Source organism: Lingula anatina, chromosome 6 (genome assembly GCF_051362555.1).
Source record: "Lingula anatina isolate TDL-2025a chromosome 6, LinAna3.0, whole genome shotgun sequence".
NCBI lineage: Eukaryota > Metazoa > Brachiopoda > Lingulata > Lingulida > Lingulidae > Lingula > Lingula anatina.
The window spans coordinates 309,757-328,396 of NC_141772.1; the positions used below are offsets into that span (position 1 = coordinate 309,757).

Consider the following 18,640-nt stretch of genomic DNA (forward strand, 5'->3'; position numbering starts at 1 on the left):
TGTGAAGGTCAAGCCAAAGTTTAACTTTCATACAGGTGGTGCTTGGAAGAAACGATACTGGTTAGTAAACTGTTTGACTTTATTCATGATAAAATTGTACTAAATGAAATATAATCTAAATTTAAATATAATTTTTCACAAAACAAGTAATTCAGAAAATGTAACTTACACAATTTACTTGTGGATAAAATGATCTTGCAACAGCCTCCCTTTTCATACTACAGGTGCATTTGAACAAAAACACAATCATTATAACATCTTGGTTGAGACACACTAATAAAATGCTTCCCATCTCAACTACCACAATGTACCATTTCTCCTTGCAGATTTCTCTGCATCTTCTATGCAGATTAAATAGTCTAAGCCCTCTTTAATTGCTATAATACTTCACTTGCTTATCACCACTTTTCAACTGGTCTTTATAATCTGACAGCATCATGTTAACCCTAGACACCTTTCAATACAGCCAATTTTGTGTCTCACTGACTCCAACAGGTTGCATGACACCATGGAAAAATAAAAAGTGTTGAGATCCTTGCAATAAACCATGTGATCAACTAATCACATGATAGGGTTTTGGTGCATATCATTACCAGCAACAATAAAATATTATCCCTGTGGCAATGTTTATATCCCAATATTTACACCAAAATCAAGATTCAAACTCAGAAACATTCTGCAGAGTTACATTTGTAAGACTACACTGGAACTCCATGTCCTCCATAGGCTCCAGTCTGGAGGGTGTCTGGGGGGAGGAGGAGGGGGGGGGGGGTCACAAACACCCCTTGTCCTTCTCACCTCTGAATCATGTAAATGAATTCAAAATGATGGGCAGGGTGAACAGTTGAATCAATTCAAAATAATGCTGCATGTCTTGGAGATATCAGCACAAAAGAATCAAAGGATTAAAAATGCGAAGATTTAAATCACAAAGAACTCCCAATAAATGCCTGACATATGATGAATTATGTCCCAGAAACATTACTCTGCAGATTCATAAGATTCAAGAACAGGTCGCACGTCAAGTTTGCAATCATACACAGTGGTGACAGGTCATATTTTCCTGTTGACATGGAGAGTGACAGAGTCTGGGTCAATGACACACAGTGGTGGCAGGTCATATTTTCCTGTTGACATGGGGAGTGACAGAGTCTGGGTCAATGACACACAGTGGTGACAGGTCATATCTTCCTGTTGACATGGGGAGTGACAGAGTCTGGGTCAATGAGAGATTCTTCTAACGGCGTATCTATGTTGTACTCGTGCACGTGCTGTGGACGTCTGAGTTTCTTGCCGCGCTGAGGTATGGGTAGCTCAGAGTGGTGTGCTGGTAGTGGCTCCATGAAGAAGTACGGGTGGAGGAGGGCCTGGAAGTGAGAAAAGTTACACTGACCATTACACTCTCATATTGAGCACATATTATTACCACCAGGGGTGGACCCAGATATATTTTGTGACAGTCTTCAAAATTATCTCTGTTGATACATCCCCCATTTTGACCGTCTCTCGACAGTGAAGATTAGATGCCCATCAATGTGAACTTGATTACTACCTTGTGCTATGCTATCAGAAGAGCAGGGAACACATTCTACATTCTTTCTCCCAATTGATAACAATTTATTTTGACAACATTTTTGTCAATAAAATTATAATTATAATAACAGATAAAGATCTCTTATTCAGTTACACTCGGGAGTAACTGATGGCTGAGACTGTAATAATGAGAAATTACAAAGTACCAGAAGTTACTTCCCTTTTAAATTGTGGTCTCCAGAGATAAAAATCATTTTGCCAATGTTTTTCTTACTTAAATTATAATAACAGAGTCTGACAAAGTTACAGCTGAATTAGATAAATTATCTATAAGTCAATGATACCACGTTCAATCTCACCTCTTTTGCAGAAATTCTCTCCTTGGACGGGTAAACAAGAAATCGTTTAAGGAGATCGAGAGCTATAGCTGAACTGTCAGGAAGGATCAGCTCAAATGGAATGGGTGGGTTCTCTGGGAATGTTATCTTGTTGTAGTCAGGAAGCTCTGACATGCCCTAAAACATGTTTTCTCAAGTAAGCAATTCAGTAATAAAAGCACACAAAGATCATCAGACCTTTATACACTTCTGTCATTTGGTAGTAGCATGACTTTTTACCAAGACTTTTTACTGATGCCTTGGCTAACAAGTGTATATGACACTATGTATATGTATATGACACTATGTATATGTATATGACACGTCTAATTTTAAAAAAATCAGAACAGAAGAAATAAATATGCTCATTAAAACATTGCATTTTTAAAAAATCAAGAACAAAAATGAATCTCATCTAGCAACCCTGATTACAGACACTCTCTGCTTCCTGACTTATGATGTTATATAATAAATATAATCATATGTGTACTTTTAGAATTAAGTTAACCAACTACTCACTGGCCAGGTAGCTTCTGTATTGTAATATAATAATATTTCTACTCACTGGCCAGGTAGCTTCAGTATTGTAATATAATAATATTTCTACTCACTGGCCAGGTAGCTTCTGTCGGTGTTCCCAACACTCTCAACACACAACACAACTGTTCTATGTCATTTTCCCCCTGGAAATAGTGATCATAATCATTTTAAGACATATCAATTATTGTATCAAGTGTAAAATTTATCAAAATAAATCTGTCTTTTGTGATTAAAATTTTGAGATAGTTCTCAGTGATTTTCAATGATGTCAACAAGTACGGTAAAGTGCCATGAATTTCGAACGGCTCTTGAATTTCGAACAATCTTAAAATCAGTCGCCTGGAGTTTTTTCTAGACCATGAACTTCGGCCAGTAAGCAATTTTGCACGATCTTGATTTCGTGAATTTCGTACCCCTTAAAATCGGCCACCAGGCTATTTTCGCACTCATAAAGATCTAACAGTCGGCAATGTTGCCCTGGCGTACCTTTACCTGAGTACTACGTGTGCGGCCCAAGGTGCAAGATAACGATCGGTACAGTTTGTTTAGGGCGCTAAACAACATCGTCATCACCATTCATTCAGATAACAGGAGAATCTATTAAGAGTATTGCTGTCGGGCTGTTGTTTCTTTACCGCAGTACTCGGTGTGAGATAGCGATTGGTAGTTTTGCTGAGGCGCCCAATAGCATTGTTAACAGTAGAGACTTCAGTAACAGAACAAAAGAAGCAATATTAAGAGCTGCAATAAAGATTACCATTATTGCTTTCTTGTCTCGTTCAGATCGTTCATGATCTCCCGCTGACGATCTTCCGCTAATGAAGTCCCTTGACATGTACAAATGATATGAAAAATATTTTTAAAAATTATCAATTTCAATGGGGAGGGAGGGTTAAAAACGATTGATAACAATCTTCCGCTGACGCTCTTTCGCGGACGAACTCCCTTGATGAATAAGAAAATTGCCTTCTCGTCTCGCTTAGATCCAGAACGATCTCCGGCTGACGATCTTCCGCGAACGAAAGTCACTGAACGAATATGAGCTTTCTCGTTTCACTCGGATTGCGAATGATCTCCCCCTGACAATAGGAAAATTGCGTTCTCGTCTCGCCCTTGGCTTACGAAGTCTTTTTAACAAATATGAAAATTGCCTCCTCGTCTCTCTCGGATTGCGAACAATCTCTTGCTGAAAATTTGAAAATTGCCTTTTTGTCAATCAGCTTTGTCAGCTGCCGTGCGTATGAAGGTCCGGAAGGTGTCCCCTTTCACAAATTGGCGGTTAGTTTGCTTAGAGTGTTTTGTACAGCATGAAAGTCACTCTTGTCACTGCTGCATATGGCGTGGCATGTGTATCTTCAATTTAATAGAAACATTTTATTGTGTTTTGTAAGCTTTAGGAAGTAGTTTCGTCGTGCCTGAATATTAGCGTACACTACAAAGTAGTATCATTCATCTGTGACGCATCATAAAAGCAGGGTACGTCAAATTACTCTAAGAAAATTTATATATTAAAGTTCTAATATATCTTAGTTTAATTGTTTGTACATTTTGTAAAAATTGCCCATGTCACCCCGTTAGTTTGGAGGGTTAAGCTGGATCAAGTTCGTGTCAAAATTCTTTGAAGCTTTTCAGGAAAAATCAATCTTCATTTGTTTCTCTGGCTCCTTGTTTAGCCCGATGATCAGATTTATCTAGTGCCCCCAGGTTTGCTGGGGCAGCTCTTTGAAAATAACGCACAGGTAGATTTTTACCTGAGATAAATATTCCCAGCGAGAGTACGTTTGATAGACTCAAGACAAAGACTACCTGTGATCTGAAGGGCACTTTACCATCTAATTAAGAGTTAAAGGAAGTTCCAGCTAGATGGACGATTAAGATCGGACTTCAGATGGTAACTAGTATACCTCAGTTCTGTGAAAGCTAACGAGAAGGGTGTCAGAACAATGGTGCATATATAAATTATACAGAGGATTTGTAAATTCAGGTAACGTTAACTTACAATCGAAGGGGATTTTCGATAATATTCCTTGAAAAATACACTAAATTTATAGAGAATAATATCCTGGTTGGCCAAAAAATTGTACGCACAGTGTATCCGTGCGTATGCCTAGTTACGCCCCTGTGACGCAAACCATTTCCCGCTGACTATATGAAAATTGCCTTCTAGCATGGATAAAAAGTCCTAGTATCTAGGCTTGCTGGGATCGCTGACGATCTCTTGCTGACGAATATAATAACGAAGTCAAGACCTGTACTCAACCCCCCCCCCCCCCCAACCTAGTATATTTGATCGCAGACAACAATCAGCGGTCATCTTGGTCGCGGCGCATGGCGGAGAGAGACCGTAATACACAGTGCGGCTGCTGTGGTGAAGGTTACCTGTGCGCCGCACATACCGATCTGCAGTCGTAGTGTCCTCCCTGCACCGCAGAGAGAGGCCGTAATGCCGAGACCGGCTTCTACAGTGAAGGCGACGTATGCGTCGAAGACACCGACCCTCGCATGGCCAGATGAGGACGCACTCGCGGGTTAAGCTCCACCCGACTTCAACGGTAATTGCAGGCTACTTGTACGTGCGACATAGAAACCGATCGGCTGTCGTCTCGGTTTCAAGGCAAGGAAAGGAGCAGCGGTAACACTAAGCTTCCACAGTAAAGCTTATTTGGCCGTGGTAGACTTTAATCGCCTGCCGTCTCTTCCTCCGTCTACTCCCATTCTGAGCGCCAGGATCGTTTTCGAAAGTCGACACTAGTTTCTTGCTGCCAGAATCGCTTTTGAAAAAACGACACTACTGATAACGATGCTGTTTTGCGTCCCTAGCCAACAGTACTGCCTGTTATCTAGCACCTTGGGCCGTACACAGTGATCGGGTGAAAGTATGTGTATCCTTTTGGTCGCAATTACCGACACTCACACATCATACATTATGGTAACTCTAAATAGATCGTCGGGAGAAGATCACAAAAAGCCTAGCCCAGACAACTTCCGGTCAAAATTGACAGAATTCCATGAAATTCGAACGTTTGGAAGTTCTGAGCACCTCCATTTCATGAATTTCGGCCAAAACAATCTTTTCCCAAATTTAATTATTTTCTACTGATCGAAATTCATGGCACATTACCGTAAAGGTAAATTTGTCTGATGAAACCCAAATTTACTATGATCATCTCTCAGTAGCATGAGCTTCCACGAAAAGGACTTGATAATGAGAAAAAAAGAGACTTAAATGTACAACACAAAAGAATTCTTAAGCAATATGTCTATTCATATCTACATGTGACATTCCATTTTATTTGAAAGATACTATGGAAATGAGAGAGAGAAAGGGAGAGAGAGAGCATGATGTAAGTCTTACTGGAAAAAGTGGTGAGTTATTCAGCAGCTCTCCAAGTATGCATCCCACCGCCCTGAAAACATACAATAAACTCCATGAATATTTTATACTTTTTTCCAAAACAAGTCAAAAATCAATGTCATGAATTAAAAGGCAAATGCAGCAGTAGGCTGTGAATAAATATTTTCTGTCTGCAAACACATTAAAATTTTCAGTACAAAACTATTAATTTTTGTTTTAGTTTTCATTTATATTAATCATTCCTCCCCTTCCCTTCCTTATTCACATACAATGTTCCTCATTGTGTGCACTGTCTGGCAGACACTGAGCTACATTTTACTACTCCATCTATCTCATCTATCCTGTGCACAAATAGCAATAAAAATGAAATCAAAAGCCATTAAATGCCATACACTAAAACAAATGCAGCATGAATTCTGTCTCCCTTTGCCACAGTGAGGCAGGTCACTTGGGATTACCTCCTCAATGTCCAATAGGTAAAATCAATAGAGAAGGAAAGAATCAAAGACAACAGACATTTTCTCCAGGGAAGTCTATTAACATTGTACAAACAGTAGCAAAATGTTATGTGAACAATCAAACCATTCTTCCAAAGGTTCACAAACTTTTTCTTCACTTTCTTTCTCCTACAGTACATAGACACTGATTCTGTTCTATTGTTTTTCTCCCTATTTCACTCACATTAATGAAGACTGTGTTAATACTGTCTCTGCAGTTTTAATCATGGATGTTAAAGGAAGTTAGTCATGTGGAGATTGATAAAAGACGACCGTAACACCAATAATACCACCCCTAACACTGGAACATACTGACATTTACCAACTTTGATTCCAGAAAAGATCACAAACTAGGCAGCTATTTCAATGTGCCATGAGGGCAGTTTTCATTATAGCAAATAAAACAAACCATTTCTAGTTGAAAAGAGAGTTGAAATTCAGGCCTACTGAAATACACTGGTATATGTATGCTATGTATTTGAATATGTATGCATTTAATATATGCAGTTTGACAATTTTCATCACTGTAACAAATGCAGTGACATTATTAAAATATTATGAAAATTTTCATAAGAAGAATTCTTAATTCAATACATATAAATAAATAAATAAATAAATAAATAAATAAATAAATAAATAAATAAATCCATTAATTATTGATTCAAGCAAAGTCTAAACCATTGCTGTATTTAATGCTTTATTTATTCTTTAATACCTTGAAATGTTAAAATCTATCTATTTAAAGTAAAAATGCTCTGAAACTGAAAATATCCCAAAGACACTCATAAAGTTTGGAGAATTACAATAACATAAAGATAATACTACTAAAAAAAAAAGAAATATATGCCTCCCTAATGCTATCATTAATGTTAGTATAAGTGTGTAACTTAATCAGAGAAAAGATCAAAGTAACTGCCTATGCATTTCTAGTATTATTATTATAATAGTTTAGTACACAGTACAAACATGATGCATTTTAATGTAAACTCTACACAAATCATTCTTTTTCTCCATTTTTTTACATATTAAACAAACCACTGATATTAATCAATTTCCTCCTTCGTTTAAATCAGAATATATATGCATGTCTTTAATATTAATATATTCATCAAAGACCCAGAGATATGTAAATCTTCACCAACAATCAGGGGACAGGCAGTATTTTAATTATATAACATATACATACACAAGAAGATAAAAACTTGCCTACAGTCATAGTGAAGTATATAAATCCTATCCTGAGGCTAATACTACATAACTCATCTACCCAGCTGCAGAGGAAGACTTGAAAATATGTTTTATGGGAGACAAGTGGCATCTAGTGAGCTATGAGAGCCTATAATAACGCGGTGTTGTCTGGTCACATGATGTTCATTAATAAGCTCTTCCAGTGAGATAACAGCTTTCTGGGACTGTCTCGTATCGTACCACGTAGAAACACAGGGACTGAAACTGTAGCAGCACAGTCAGGACACATTGCAGGAGAGAGAACAGGAAACATGGACATTAAAACAACCAAGAAAACTCCAAGACTGTCATTTTGAGAGTGGAGCAGGGAAAATGTCACAGTAAACAAAGTAAGTAGTTGGCTTGAGAAGAGGGACAGTTTCCTCTGCAAATGACAGAAATTAATACTTTTTGAAAAATTTAATGGATAAAATCATATTAACAATATCCTGTTATTATATGTTTTTTTTTTTAATAAAACATACTTTCCAAAAGACAAATGAAATATAGAGATTATTTGCAGTGCCCAACGGGTGACGCTGTACTGACATTTTTTGGGAAAAAAATACTGTTATCAGTTTTGGAATTTTCTCTATAACCAAGATAGCTATTAATTCAAATGGCATCATAAAGCTGGGTAAAATCACTACTGAAGGATACCAGGGAATTCACTTAAACTATTTCTTTTTTATTTCATCGACTTTTAAGTTAAATTACCCCACATTTCAATTGGTTATTCACTTTAAAAGATGATAACTTTCCAACAAACAATTTCCTCCAGAATCCCTGATATCCATCTGTAGTCCACATAATTCACAACAATTAGTGTAATTTTCATAGCGATCGGTTGCTAAGATAGGGACATATACCTGAAGCTGGCTCACTTATCTCATCAATCTGGAAAGCTGTTTTAACGGCCAAAAACATTCACAGGCTGGTTAACAAGCTTTTTAGTCAAATATTTAGATGAGAAAATTACCTGTTATCAGTTGTACAATCAAATGGAACCAATGCTCATTGTCATCTTTTGATACTTTGTTTGGGTGCTTTGAAATGCCAGAAAATATATGTTATGTTGTCCCTTCATGAAATATATGCAAAAAGGGAAATTAACCTTTGTAACATATTAAACAGGTTGTCTCTCCCTTCTTTGAAAACTGGAATGTAAGAAAACAGAATTTTGGAGAAGTTGAGTATCTTAAAATTGCCAAATGAAGAAATATGGAAAATGTTAAGAGATGGAGCATCTCAATTACATACAATAAATACCCTGATGCATAAAGCGATAATTTTCCCATCAACAGTTAAACTGTTAATGTAAGTGTTAAAACTGCAGTTAATCTCAGACTAATATTTCAATGTTTATCTTTGTTTATATATAGCATCAGAAATCAAAATAGTGGTAGTAAAGAACAATTTTTATAGTTTCTGTTGGCTGAAGAAAAAATTGGTGCTTCATTCTTAGTACATGACACTGCTGATGCAATTTTTTTTTTATCTTGATGTAAGTTACACATCCAGATTTGAAGTAGGTAAAATATACAACATAAATTCTGAAGGTAAATAATATTTTTTAATATGTGAATCAACACTTTCACTTTTCACTTTCTTCCTGTGTGTTATTCATCACAGCATGCACATGCTGAGACAACCATATCTAAAAGCCATCTTTTTCCCTTAATAATTTCATTTAGATGTAAATGTGATACACAAACCTTCACTGTAATTAGATTTATCTATCTGGCAAGTAATATTGCATTAAAAATTATATCATTTCAGTTTTCCCCAGTCTATAAATTTCACAGAGCAAACAAGTCTGTCATGACACCTTTTCTTGTGCAGATATAAATCCAGCATTAGCATTTTAACCTATCAAAGTTGTGGCAATATTTTAGCATTTTTCTTCCTATCACACAGATAGTCAGGTGAGAAAACTAATCAGAATTATCTGACATTAAACCATAATTACACAGTCTGGAAGCCTATTTTGGTTTATCCTATTTGATGTCTGCTGGAGTAGAAGTATAAATCATACCACAGCAAGTGTAACAAGCTGCCAATGATTCCACCATCATTATCATTATATAGCATGTATTAATATTTTAATATTGAAATATGATAATATCCCCAGAACTGCCTGCAAAGAACAAACTGAATGTCAACACTGACATCTATACCATTAAGAATATTTCCAAGTTTATAACATTTTAAAAATATAGAGTACGGTAGGATATTTTTGTGTTAAAAAAAACAGTATGTGCATGATGGCTGGTAATCCTGTAAGCATTAAATACATCACTGAACAACAACTCTTTCAATTCCTCATTAATGAATTCCATTTCATAACACTATATCAAAACTTTACAGCTGCCAGGCTTATACATATACTGTATTTCAATACCCATAAAATTTTACCTGGCAGTTCTTGGCGGTATCTGGTGATAAAAAAAAAGATCATGAATATTCCATGTTAGATCTGTTAGCTACTCAGTATATATTTTGAGCTTCAGATGCTCATCAGTAATCCTGATGTATACTTAGACCGGGTACATATTTTCCATTATCAACTCTGACCTTCCAAGGACTTGTAATTCAACAGTCTCTCATTCATAACAACAAAACCACCAGATTTTTAACAACATGAAGGTTTTAATCGCAACTGTTTAATTAATATAATATTTAAGCAAATTGGTAGATGGTATTATTTATGATTATATGATTTATATCTATAACATGGTGTCATTAGTTGTCCAACACATTGTGCAGGCTACATATTTCATTATGGGGATGTGCAACAGTGGGATAATTAATGACATATCTTTGTCCATTTTTTTTCTAAATTGTCTCAGAGTTAAGTTTGATGGCATATTTAAACTGTTTTTTTTTTTTTTTGAAAATGACAGTGAAGAGATGGACGACAGTTTAAACAATGTGATGGTATACATACATAATTTTACATGCAAAAATAAAATAAAGAATTAACATAATCACCCACATCTGGTAGGCTATTTTCAACTCTTCAGCTTCATCACATTTATTAATGGCAGTTTCTTGTACAAAATGGCTGTACTGGTAGTTGATGAAGTATCTTAGCAAGAGATCTTCACAAGGTCACACAGTCTATAAATTACCAACCAAATAGCACCAGTTGACCAGGCAGATCCCAGGACAATTTTCTCTCCCCCCCCCCCCCCCAAAAAAAAAAAGAAATCGTTGTTGATCTTCCCCCCCCCCCCCAAGAAAAAAATTTGTCCCTTAAAATAATATGCTTTATGTTAGAACTGTCCTGCTACTGACAAGATATTCAGCTAAAGACAGAGAAACTGACTAAAGTAAGATATAAAATAAAAGACAATAAGACATAAAATACACCTGAATGTCAACAACAGTGTTGGCAAGTTTCCAAAATGCGCATATGAAATAATATGTTTCTGTGTTTCAAAATACTGCTAAATGTAACATATATGATCTTCTATTCAGTCTTTAGTTATGACAATATTTTCCTGTTAAATATAATGCAGTACAGTTTTGGATGTTACGTACATGCCCATGTTGTTGTTTTTGTTTCATAGTTTTAAGTCAATTTAACACTCTCACATATACACTGTTAGACTCTCTTCAATCTCATACATTCTAATATTCTGTTTTTTTCTTTTTGTCTTCAGAAACAAGACTTAACCAACGGCAAATCCAATGGCTTTCTACTGGCACTTACAAATATGCATCTAGTGACCAGAAAAGGAAATTATACTCAAACCAATGAGGGATCTTCATAGGAGACCTACCCACACCCACCCGCTTATACCCACAATAGTACTATATCAGACACCCACACCCACCCACTTATATACACTGTAGTACTATATCAGACACCCACACCCACCCACTTATATACACTATAGTGCTATCTCAGACACCCACACCCACCCACTTATATACACTGTAGTGCTATCTCAGACACCCACACCCAGCCACTTATATACACTGTAGTACTATCTCAGACACCCACACCCACCCACTTATACCCACAATAGTACTATATCAGACGCCCACACCCACCCACTTATATACACTGTAGTACTATATCAGACACCCACACCCACCCACTTATATACACTGTAGTGCTATCTCAGACACCCACACCCACCCACTTATATACACTGTAGTGGTATTTTGTGTACCCAGATACACCCACTGTATCACTATCACCATGAGTACCAAAGAATCATCGCTTGGCACCAAAACCCACCAAATATTCAGACGGTACAAAGTGGCCATATTGCAAAGCTGTTCCCCAATTCCAGTGCTAATGGTTGGACTTATGCTGCTTTTTAACCTATTTGTAATCTCTAACATAAGTCATGATTCTTGGAGTGCCCAAAGGAAGAGCCATTTGCCAACCCACAAAACGGGAATATCACAGCACCAAACTTGGAAACCAAACATGCAAGACGATAAGGATATCAAGACAAATGTATTCAGCACAGGAAGGGCCAACAAGGCTCCTAGTTTTTTCACAAAAATTAATAATCTGGTTCTTGTAGAAGGTTTATCTGTTGAGAATCAAGACAGACACATAGAAAACAGGGTAAATGCACAGTCAATTGTATATAACAATGGAAAGATGGCACGCAAACATAGAATTATTGGCCCAAACTATTATGATTATGATGATCCCGACTTAGAGCAAGGAGCCAGAAATAGACATGGTGAGATTGAAAGTTCAAGTAAAGGCAAGGCATGGCTGAAGTGTAAGGAGAATCCGAACATATGTCCTCAAGAATTCCAAAAATGGTACAAATCAATGACGCCTCTATGTGGAGTGAACTTCATTGCCTTTGACAGAAACTTTGCCTTATGTCAGAACATCACTCTCAATCGACAGAAAGCTATTGGACAAAAAGGAGGAGAAAGTATCACAGAAGTGTTAAATCAGAAGGAGGCTGTAGAGTTTTACAAGTACAAGTTTGGATTTTTTGAAGTCAGGAACTGCCAAAAAACACCCAAGTATGTGTTTACTAAATACCACGGAAAGGGTCACCTCAAGGATTGGATAGAATCAGTGTCAATCAAAAAAAATCATCCCAATCCACAGCTGACAACAGTCAATAAGAATTTCACCATAGCTGTGACGAGGTACGAATATGTTAACTGGTACCATTCAATGACAGACTTCTACAATGCATTCCTAATGATGAAATTCTTTAGAAAACAACCTGATGAGATCAGTGTGTTACTTATTGACGCTCATCCTCAAGGTAACCTGGACGAGGTTTGGGCAACATTGTTTGGTAATTCTAAACGGCTGAGTGAGACGGACAGACTGGTGACCTACAGAGAAATGGTCTGGAATCCAATGGGTTATAACAGCATGATGAATCAACACGTACGCAAAACAATCCCACTTATTGATGAGTTCAGAGAGTTTTTTCTTCAGAGATATCACGTGTCTACAAGCAAAAATCTCAACTGTGACAAACTTGGCATTCTGTTCATATGGCGTCATGACTACGTAGCTCACCCACGCAACCCGTCAGGGTCCATCCTGCGTAAAATTTATAATGAAGATGAGATCATTTCCGCAGTGAAGTCAGAGTTCCCAGCCTTCAATGTCCAGGGAATACAGATGGACCAGTTAAAACTGAAAGACCAGCTTGAACTCGTAGCTAAGACAGACATACTCGTAGGAATGCACGGCGCAGGGTTAACCCACACGCTGTTCCTGCCAAAACATGGAGGCCTCATTGAAATATTTCCACAATATTCAAATGTGATGGGACATTTTAGATCTCTGAGTAATTGGAGAGGCATCCATTATGCATTCTGGAAAAACAGTGATGTAACTCTGGAACATCGGAATCATTTCACAGAGATTCCAACTGCTGTGGTTATTAAACAGATTAAGGACATGGCTAAAAGAATAGCTACTAACAGCTGCTGACATCTATCAGTGAAGTTATGACGATGCTATTTAACTGGTTTCTTATCTCTGCTAGAAATCTTTAGCTAATTATAACTTTTGTGGTGAAAAATTTGAGAATAAATATCAATCAACAATGCAACATGATCTTTTTTATTTTTGTTGTTTTTCTTTGCAGTTCTGCTATTAATGTATCATTTTGATAAAAACATTATTTTTATTATAAAAATGGGTAAACAAACCAATTAGGATGCTGTTTATTTGCAAAATTCTTTGAAAATAATCAAAATATACAACAAAAATTTTCTTAGTCTTTATAAATCATCCATTCTGATATTCTTATTCACTTCAAGAATTTTTTTTTTTTAAACATAATTTCACTCATTTTGATCTGGACCAATTTCAGAACATATCTGATTTAATACACACACATTTCAGCACTTGGTTGAACAAAACATGATGAGAAGTAAAAGGGGAATTGTACAGCTGTTTAGAAGTTGTCCCAGTGACTAAATGACAAGACAGCAGTGCAATAAATGATACTAAGTTCTTTCTCTTGTTTTTATAATTTAATAGAAAGACAATATTGATATGAATTTCTCTACATTTTGTCAACCAGTGTTTTGCAACTTTGTTAAATGTCAAGTTACAATTATCTTTAAGCCACTTTATTTCAGCGGAAGTTCAAATTCACAGTGCCACTGCAAAGTATTTGCTGAATAAACACATATTTCTGTTAACTTCAAACAAAGAGTTTACACAGTCATATGTCCCTTCAACCTTAAAATTGAGGTCAAAGTTTCAGTATATTTAGCAAAAATGTTACCAAAATAACTCTGGAACTAGTACATAATTTTTTTATGTTTTGTGTTTGATCAACTATCTCACAGCAAGATAAAAAAGTTGTACACTTTCGTGATAAATATTTGATGAAATCTAAAATATATTAATCCTTTAAGATGATGCAAAGAGTAAAAGACAAAAAGAATATTTGAAATACCAGCACATTAGACAAGATCCTGTTAGCATAAATCAGATATTGGGTCCTGTGTGCCCATGTTACAAATCACTGCCAGTTACACAGAGGTTTGAAAACTTCCACCATGTAATGTCTTGGTCCTAATTTCTGAAAGCCAATACTGGAATTTCCCTCTCCCCTCCTCCTCCCCTTGCCATAATTGCTCTCTACAATCTCACATACTTAAACATTATAGTTTAGTATATTTTTATCGATTGCACTGAATCAAGGTCAAAGGATATGAAGCCTAATTAGCTGTACTATTGCACAGTTAAACATGGAAAGCTATGTAAATGTCACACAGAGCAAAATAAATCTCAATTCTGCACAATTTTACAGATCCTTACTTAACCTTACATCATATGTCCAATGTCAACTAAATGTCAACTAAAATTATTTGATAAATCATGTTTTTTCCCTAGCAGGAGTTTAAAGTGTCTAATAGCTGATGAAAGATCCCCTTTTTAAAACAGTTATCCTCATGCTTAAAAGTCCATTTCTAACCCACTTTCAAAATTTAAAAAAACGTATAAAGGGTATAAAAAGCATTCTCTAATATTAAATAAAAATATTCTTATTACTTCATAGTATCAATTAAAATAAAATTGCAAAAACAAAAAAAAAAAAAAATGATTATTTCTTGAAACCTAACTTCAACAGAATTCTATAACATATCAAATAAAGAGTTGCATTTTACAATAAAGAAAACCTAAATACGTTGAAGACTGATGCAGTAGTTGAGTAAAAATCAACGAAAAAAATTTTGAGACAGCAGTGTAAAATGTGTTAGTTGTGCTGAACACAATGAGAACATCCTTGTGTGGAAGGAATGTGAAATGTGTTAGTTGTGCTGAGCAGTAGTCTGTAATGATGAAGGAGTATGCAGTAAACAGTAGACAGCAAACTTACCATAAATCAACACCTTCATCATATTTCCTGGCACCATACAGTAACTCTGGGGCACGGTACCATCTAAATAAAAACATAACAGTCATTAATTCATTTTAACTAGTACATTTCACACCTGTTTAGCAAACTGAGAATAACACTTTATTCTCTCATGCATTTTTCTCAACAAGCTTTAACATATCACATTATTCATTGTCAGTGAGTAAAAATAATACTGCAGACATTCACTTCAATCTAAAATTGTTCCTATTGAAGAAATATCATAAATGGATAAAAAATAAAATCCTCAATTTTGTATGAACAAGCTGCACAGACAGCAAGTGTCAGAAATTTTTGGTTTTTGAGAAATCTACACAAGATGGCGCGTACCTGGTAGCCACCTGGTGGCTGTATTGTCGGTTGCCTTCGTTCTGAAACACTCTGGCCAGACCAAAGTCTGCTATCTTCAAGTGACCCGTAGAACTGATGAGAAGATTGGCTGGCTTTAAGTCCTAAAATTGAAGAAAGAAGTAATAAAAAAAATAAATTTTTGGATTTGATGCAGCTGCAATGCAGTAAAGATGCAATCTTATAAATAAGGAAAATTGTGAATTTTACAGATCTTTTTTCAATCGTGAATTATTAGAACAAGAGCATAACTATTAAGTAGCATCAACAAAATTGGAAAAAAACCCACCTTATGGTTTATATTCTTAATGGCTCAAAAATTGTGCATTTAAAGGATTGATAATTTTCACCACTGAGTCATGCTTGAAAGTAAATAAAATATATCAAACAGGAAAATGTTTCTGCTAAAGAATAAACTCAACATCTATGCAAATTATGTTTTGAGGTTTGAGTATTTTATTATCTCCATACCCTGTGCATGATATTATTGTTATGGCAGAAAGCCACGCCCTTCAGCAGCATCAGCATGTAACTCTTGATGTGAGCCTCCGTCAGCGGAGTGTTGGTATTCCTGATCACCTCAGACAAGTCTGACAACATGAACTCAAATACTAAGACAAAACCAGAGCCGTACGGGAATACCTCTCGCAGGTTCACCACCTAGAAAATTAAGGGGTATTTTGGGAGATTAATTTTAAATAATAATTATAATATTAATAACAATAATTATTATATTATAAAAACAAATGAAAAAATTTATAACATTATTTTTATAAATCTTCACAGATTATATCACATAGATTCCTTTGATATCAATATAATTTGCAAATGTCTGCTGTGTTTGTTTAAAAAATCAATCAGATTAAAAATTCATAATCAAATTAGATTATAAAACTTTTTCCAAAAATTAGCCTTAAGTTTATAATCATGATAATTACTTACATATGGATTTTCTTCAATTTCCTGAAGGGCCTTGATTTCCCTGAAAGGTTGGCAAAATATAGAATTACACATTTATCAATGAGTTTACAACTTTTAAAGGATTTGCATCCAGGTTTTCCCAGCCCTCATTTGGATGGCCATTAGCCTCAAAAGATGGCCTCTATTTTTAAAGACGACTGGACAGCTTGCAAAATTTTTGGGGTTGGTTGGGCTTACTTGGGTTGGGTTCCCTTTAAATCCATGACTAAATTACATATTCACATTTTGGACTCCCTGCACCAAAAAGTCCTGGGGAAACCCCCAATTTGTATTAATAATTACTTTTTCAGTTAAAATAATAATTTTCAAATTATATATAAAGAAAAAGGTCAGTAACTTCAGCAATTGAAGGGTCATGCTAAAAAACTGACAGTAGATGCTTAGAAAATGTGCCACTCCATTTCTTCACCTGAGAGCTGTATTTGGGATTCCATCTTCCAACTTCTTGACAGACACCTTCTTCAAAGCTACAACTTCACCACTCTGAATAAACATATCAGGTTTTATTCAAAATAATCCACATGTAAGAATAAATTATCTCTTTTTTGCTGGCACACACAAAAAATATAAACACATTTTATAATAAGCAACTGGTGGTTATTCCATCTAAAGACAAGAAAATAATTGTTTCACAGATTAAAAACTGCAGCTTATGTTTTCTGCTTTTAAAATATCAGGATTATAATAAATTATAAATATTACCTCAGTGTGTTTAGCCTTGAAGACAATACCATGTGCTCCCTCTCCTATCCTGCCTAGAATGTTGTACTGCTCCATGCTGTAATATAGCTGCAGTCACACCCCTACTTATGCTTGGTTATAGACTGGACAGTGGCTACTCAGACCTAGATGTATATACCATATGATTACCAAACCCCATCAAATACTAAATGTCTACCATGGGTTTCAGAGTGCATGAATCTGTTGCTTCCTAACACAATCCAATAAATGCATGCACATTAACTTCCAATCCTGACTGTAAGAGAGCTGGGCTTCATTCCTGTGATAATGTGTCTGCTGGGTTCAGATTCAGTTTCTTTCACATCCCAATACGGGATCCAAGATTCATTACCAGAAAGTTAAGAGCATAGACCTGTACTTGGCTTTATTTATGTTTGGAATCTAGGAAAACACTGACTCACTCTGTATATTTATATGTATTCATTCAACATTCTCTGTTCAAATTATGTTGCCTGTTTTCATACATTATATATTCTGTGTTCGTATTTGCTCCAAGTCATTGTGCAGCCTGTCCTGAAAGAAACAACGAATTAAGATAATCACACACGACCACTGTCCAGTTAAATAACACAATATCTATTAATCATTTGGAAATAAATGTTTAAACTTTGTATTCTTTTTACAATTAATTGCTTTTTTAACAATTTTACTAGTTTCCAAAAAAACACTTTCACTAATATGATGTAATACTTGTTTTTTGGTGGTCTAAAGAAGTATTAAATGAGTTATTTCAAGTGTTTTTAGGTTCACAAACCGACCAAGCCTTCAAGTTGAAGACGGCCAAACGTGGCTTCGTCAGTAAAATAATTGACGCCGTGTATCAAAATATACAAAACAGAAATAACTTATACACCAAGCAATACTTCTGAACTTTTCTTTGAAACGTGTTTACAAACATGCACCAACAAAAGGAGTTCCACGTGAAAAAAAAATAAGTTAATTTTGGGAATTTTAAACGGCATTACACTGCCCGTATTTACCTTATTTACCATAACACCGGAAGTTCTTAATTCAACTTGTACCTCCAAACAAAGAAGAGTTGTAGTATTCTCGCTTTCCACTAGAGGTCACCTGTAGCACTGCGCTAAGTTTTGCTTTCATCTCACTCCTTTGTACGATGCTATTAAGAATTCTCGGTGAGAAGTGAGTGTTTTA

General features: G+C 35.7%; 2 protein-coding genes across 4 annotated transcripts; one reads left to right on the forward strand and one right to left on the reverse strand.

Moving 5' to 3' along the window:
- Positions 1-55: 55 nt before the first annotated feature.
- On the reverse strand, positions 56-18,577 carry LOC106169483 (cyclin-dependent kinase 20-like). 3 transcript variants are annotated; one of them, XM_087016320.1, is made up of 12 exons: positions 18,466-18,577; positions 17,447-17,998; positions 17,154-17,227; positions 16,706-16,745; positions 16,235-16,423; positions 15,746-15,867; positions 15,377-15,439; positions 5,806-5,857; positions 2,522-2,593; positions 1,893-2,048; positions 1,181-1,367; positions 56-1,052 (listed from the first exon to the last, which is right to left on the reverse strand). In XM_087016320.1, the coding sequence occupies exons 2-11, from the start codon at positions 17,519-17,521 to the stop codon at positions 1,182-1,184; spliced, it is 1,029 nt and encodes a 342-aa protein (XP_086872446.1). In that variant the 5' UTR covers positions 17,522-17,998; positions 18,466-18,577; the 3' UTR covers positions 56-1,052; position 1,181. The 3 variants fall into 3 exon arrangements, with proteins under 3 accessions (XP_086872446.1, XP_086872445.1, XP_086872447.1); XM_087016319.1 differs by having other exon boundaries at positions 56-1,367; positions 17,447-17,589; positions 17,887-17,998; positions 18,466-18,576; XM_087016321.1 differs by lacking the exon at positions 18,466-18,577 and having other exon boundaries at positions 56-1,367; positions 17,447-17,589; positions 17,950-17,998.
- LOC106172208 (uncharacterized) lies at positions 7,540-13,596 on the forward strand. The gene is made up of 2 exons (XM_087016318.1): positions 7,540-7,879; positions 11,195-13,596. The coding sequence occupies exon 2, from the start codon at positions 11,740-11,742 to the stop codon at positions 13,468-13,470; it is 1,731 nt and encodes a 576-aa protein (XP_086872444.1). The 5' UTR covers positions 7,540-7,879; positions 11,195-11,739; the 3' UTR covers positions 13,471-13,596.
- Positions 18,578-18,640: the final 63 nt, after the last annotated feature.

Bases quoted from the DNA above. Each gene is read 5' to 3' on its own strand.
- LOC106172208 (XM_087016318.1), top strand. From the start codon at position 11,740: ATGAGTACCAAAGAATCATCGCTTGGCACCAAAACCCACCAAATATTC.
- LOC106169483 (XM_087016320.1), bottom strand. From the start codon at position 17,521: ATGGAGCAGTACAACATTCTAGGCAGGATAGGAGAGGGAGCACATGGT. The intron at 15,868-16,234 runs GTATGGAGATAA...CTTCAATTTTAG, and splicing joins ACAATAATATCATGCACAGG to GACTTAAAGCCAGCCAATCT. The intron at 2,594-5,805 runs GTAAGACTTACA...CACTATTTCCAG, and splicing joins ATAACTCACCACTTTTTCCA to GGGGAAAATGACATAGAACA.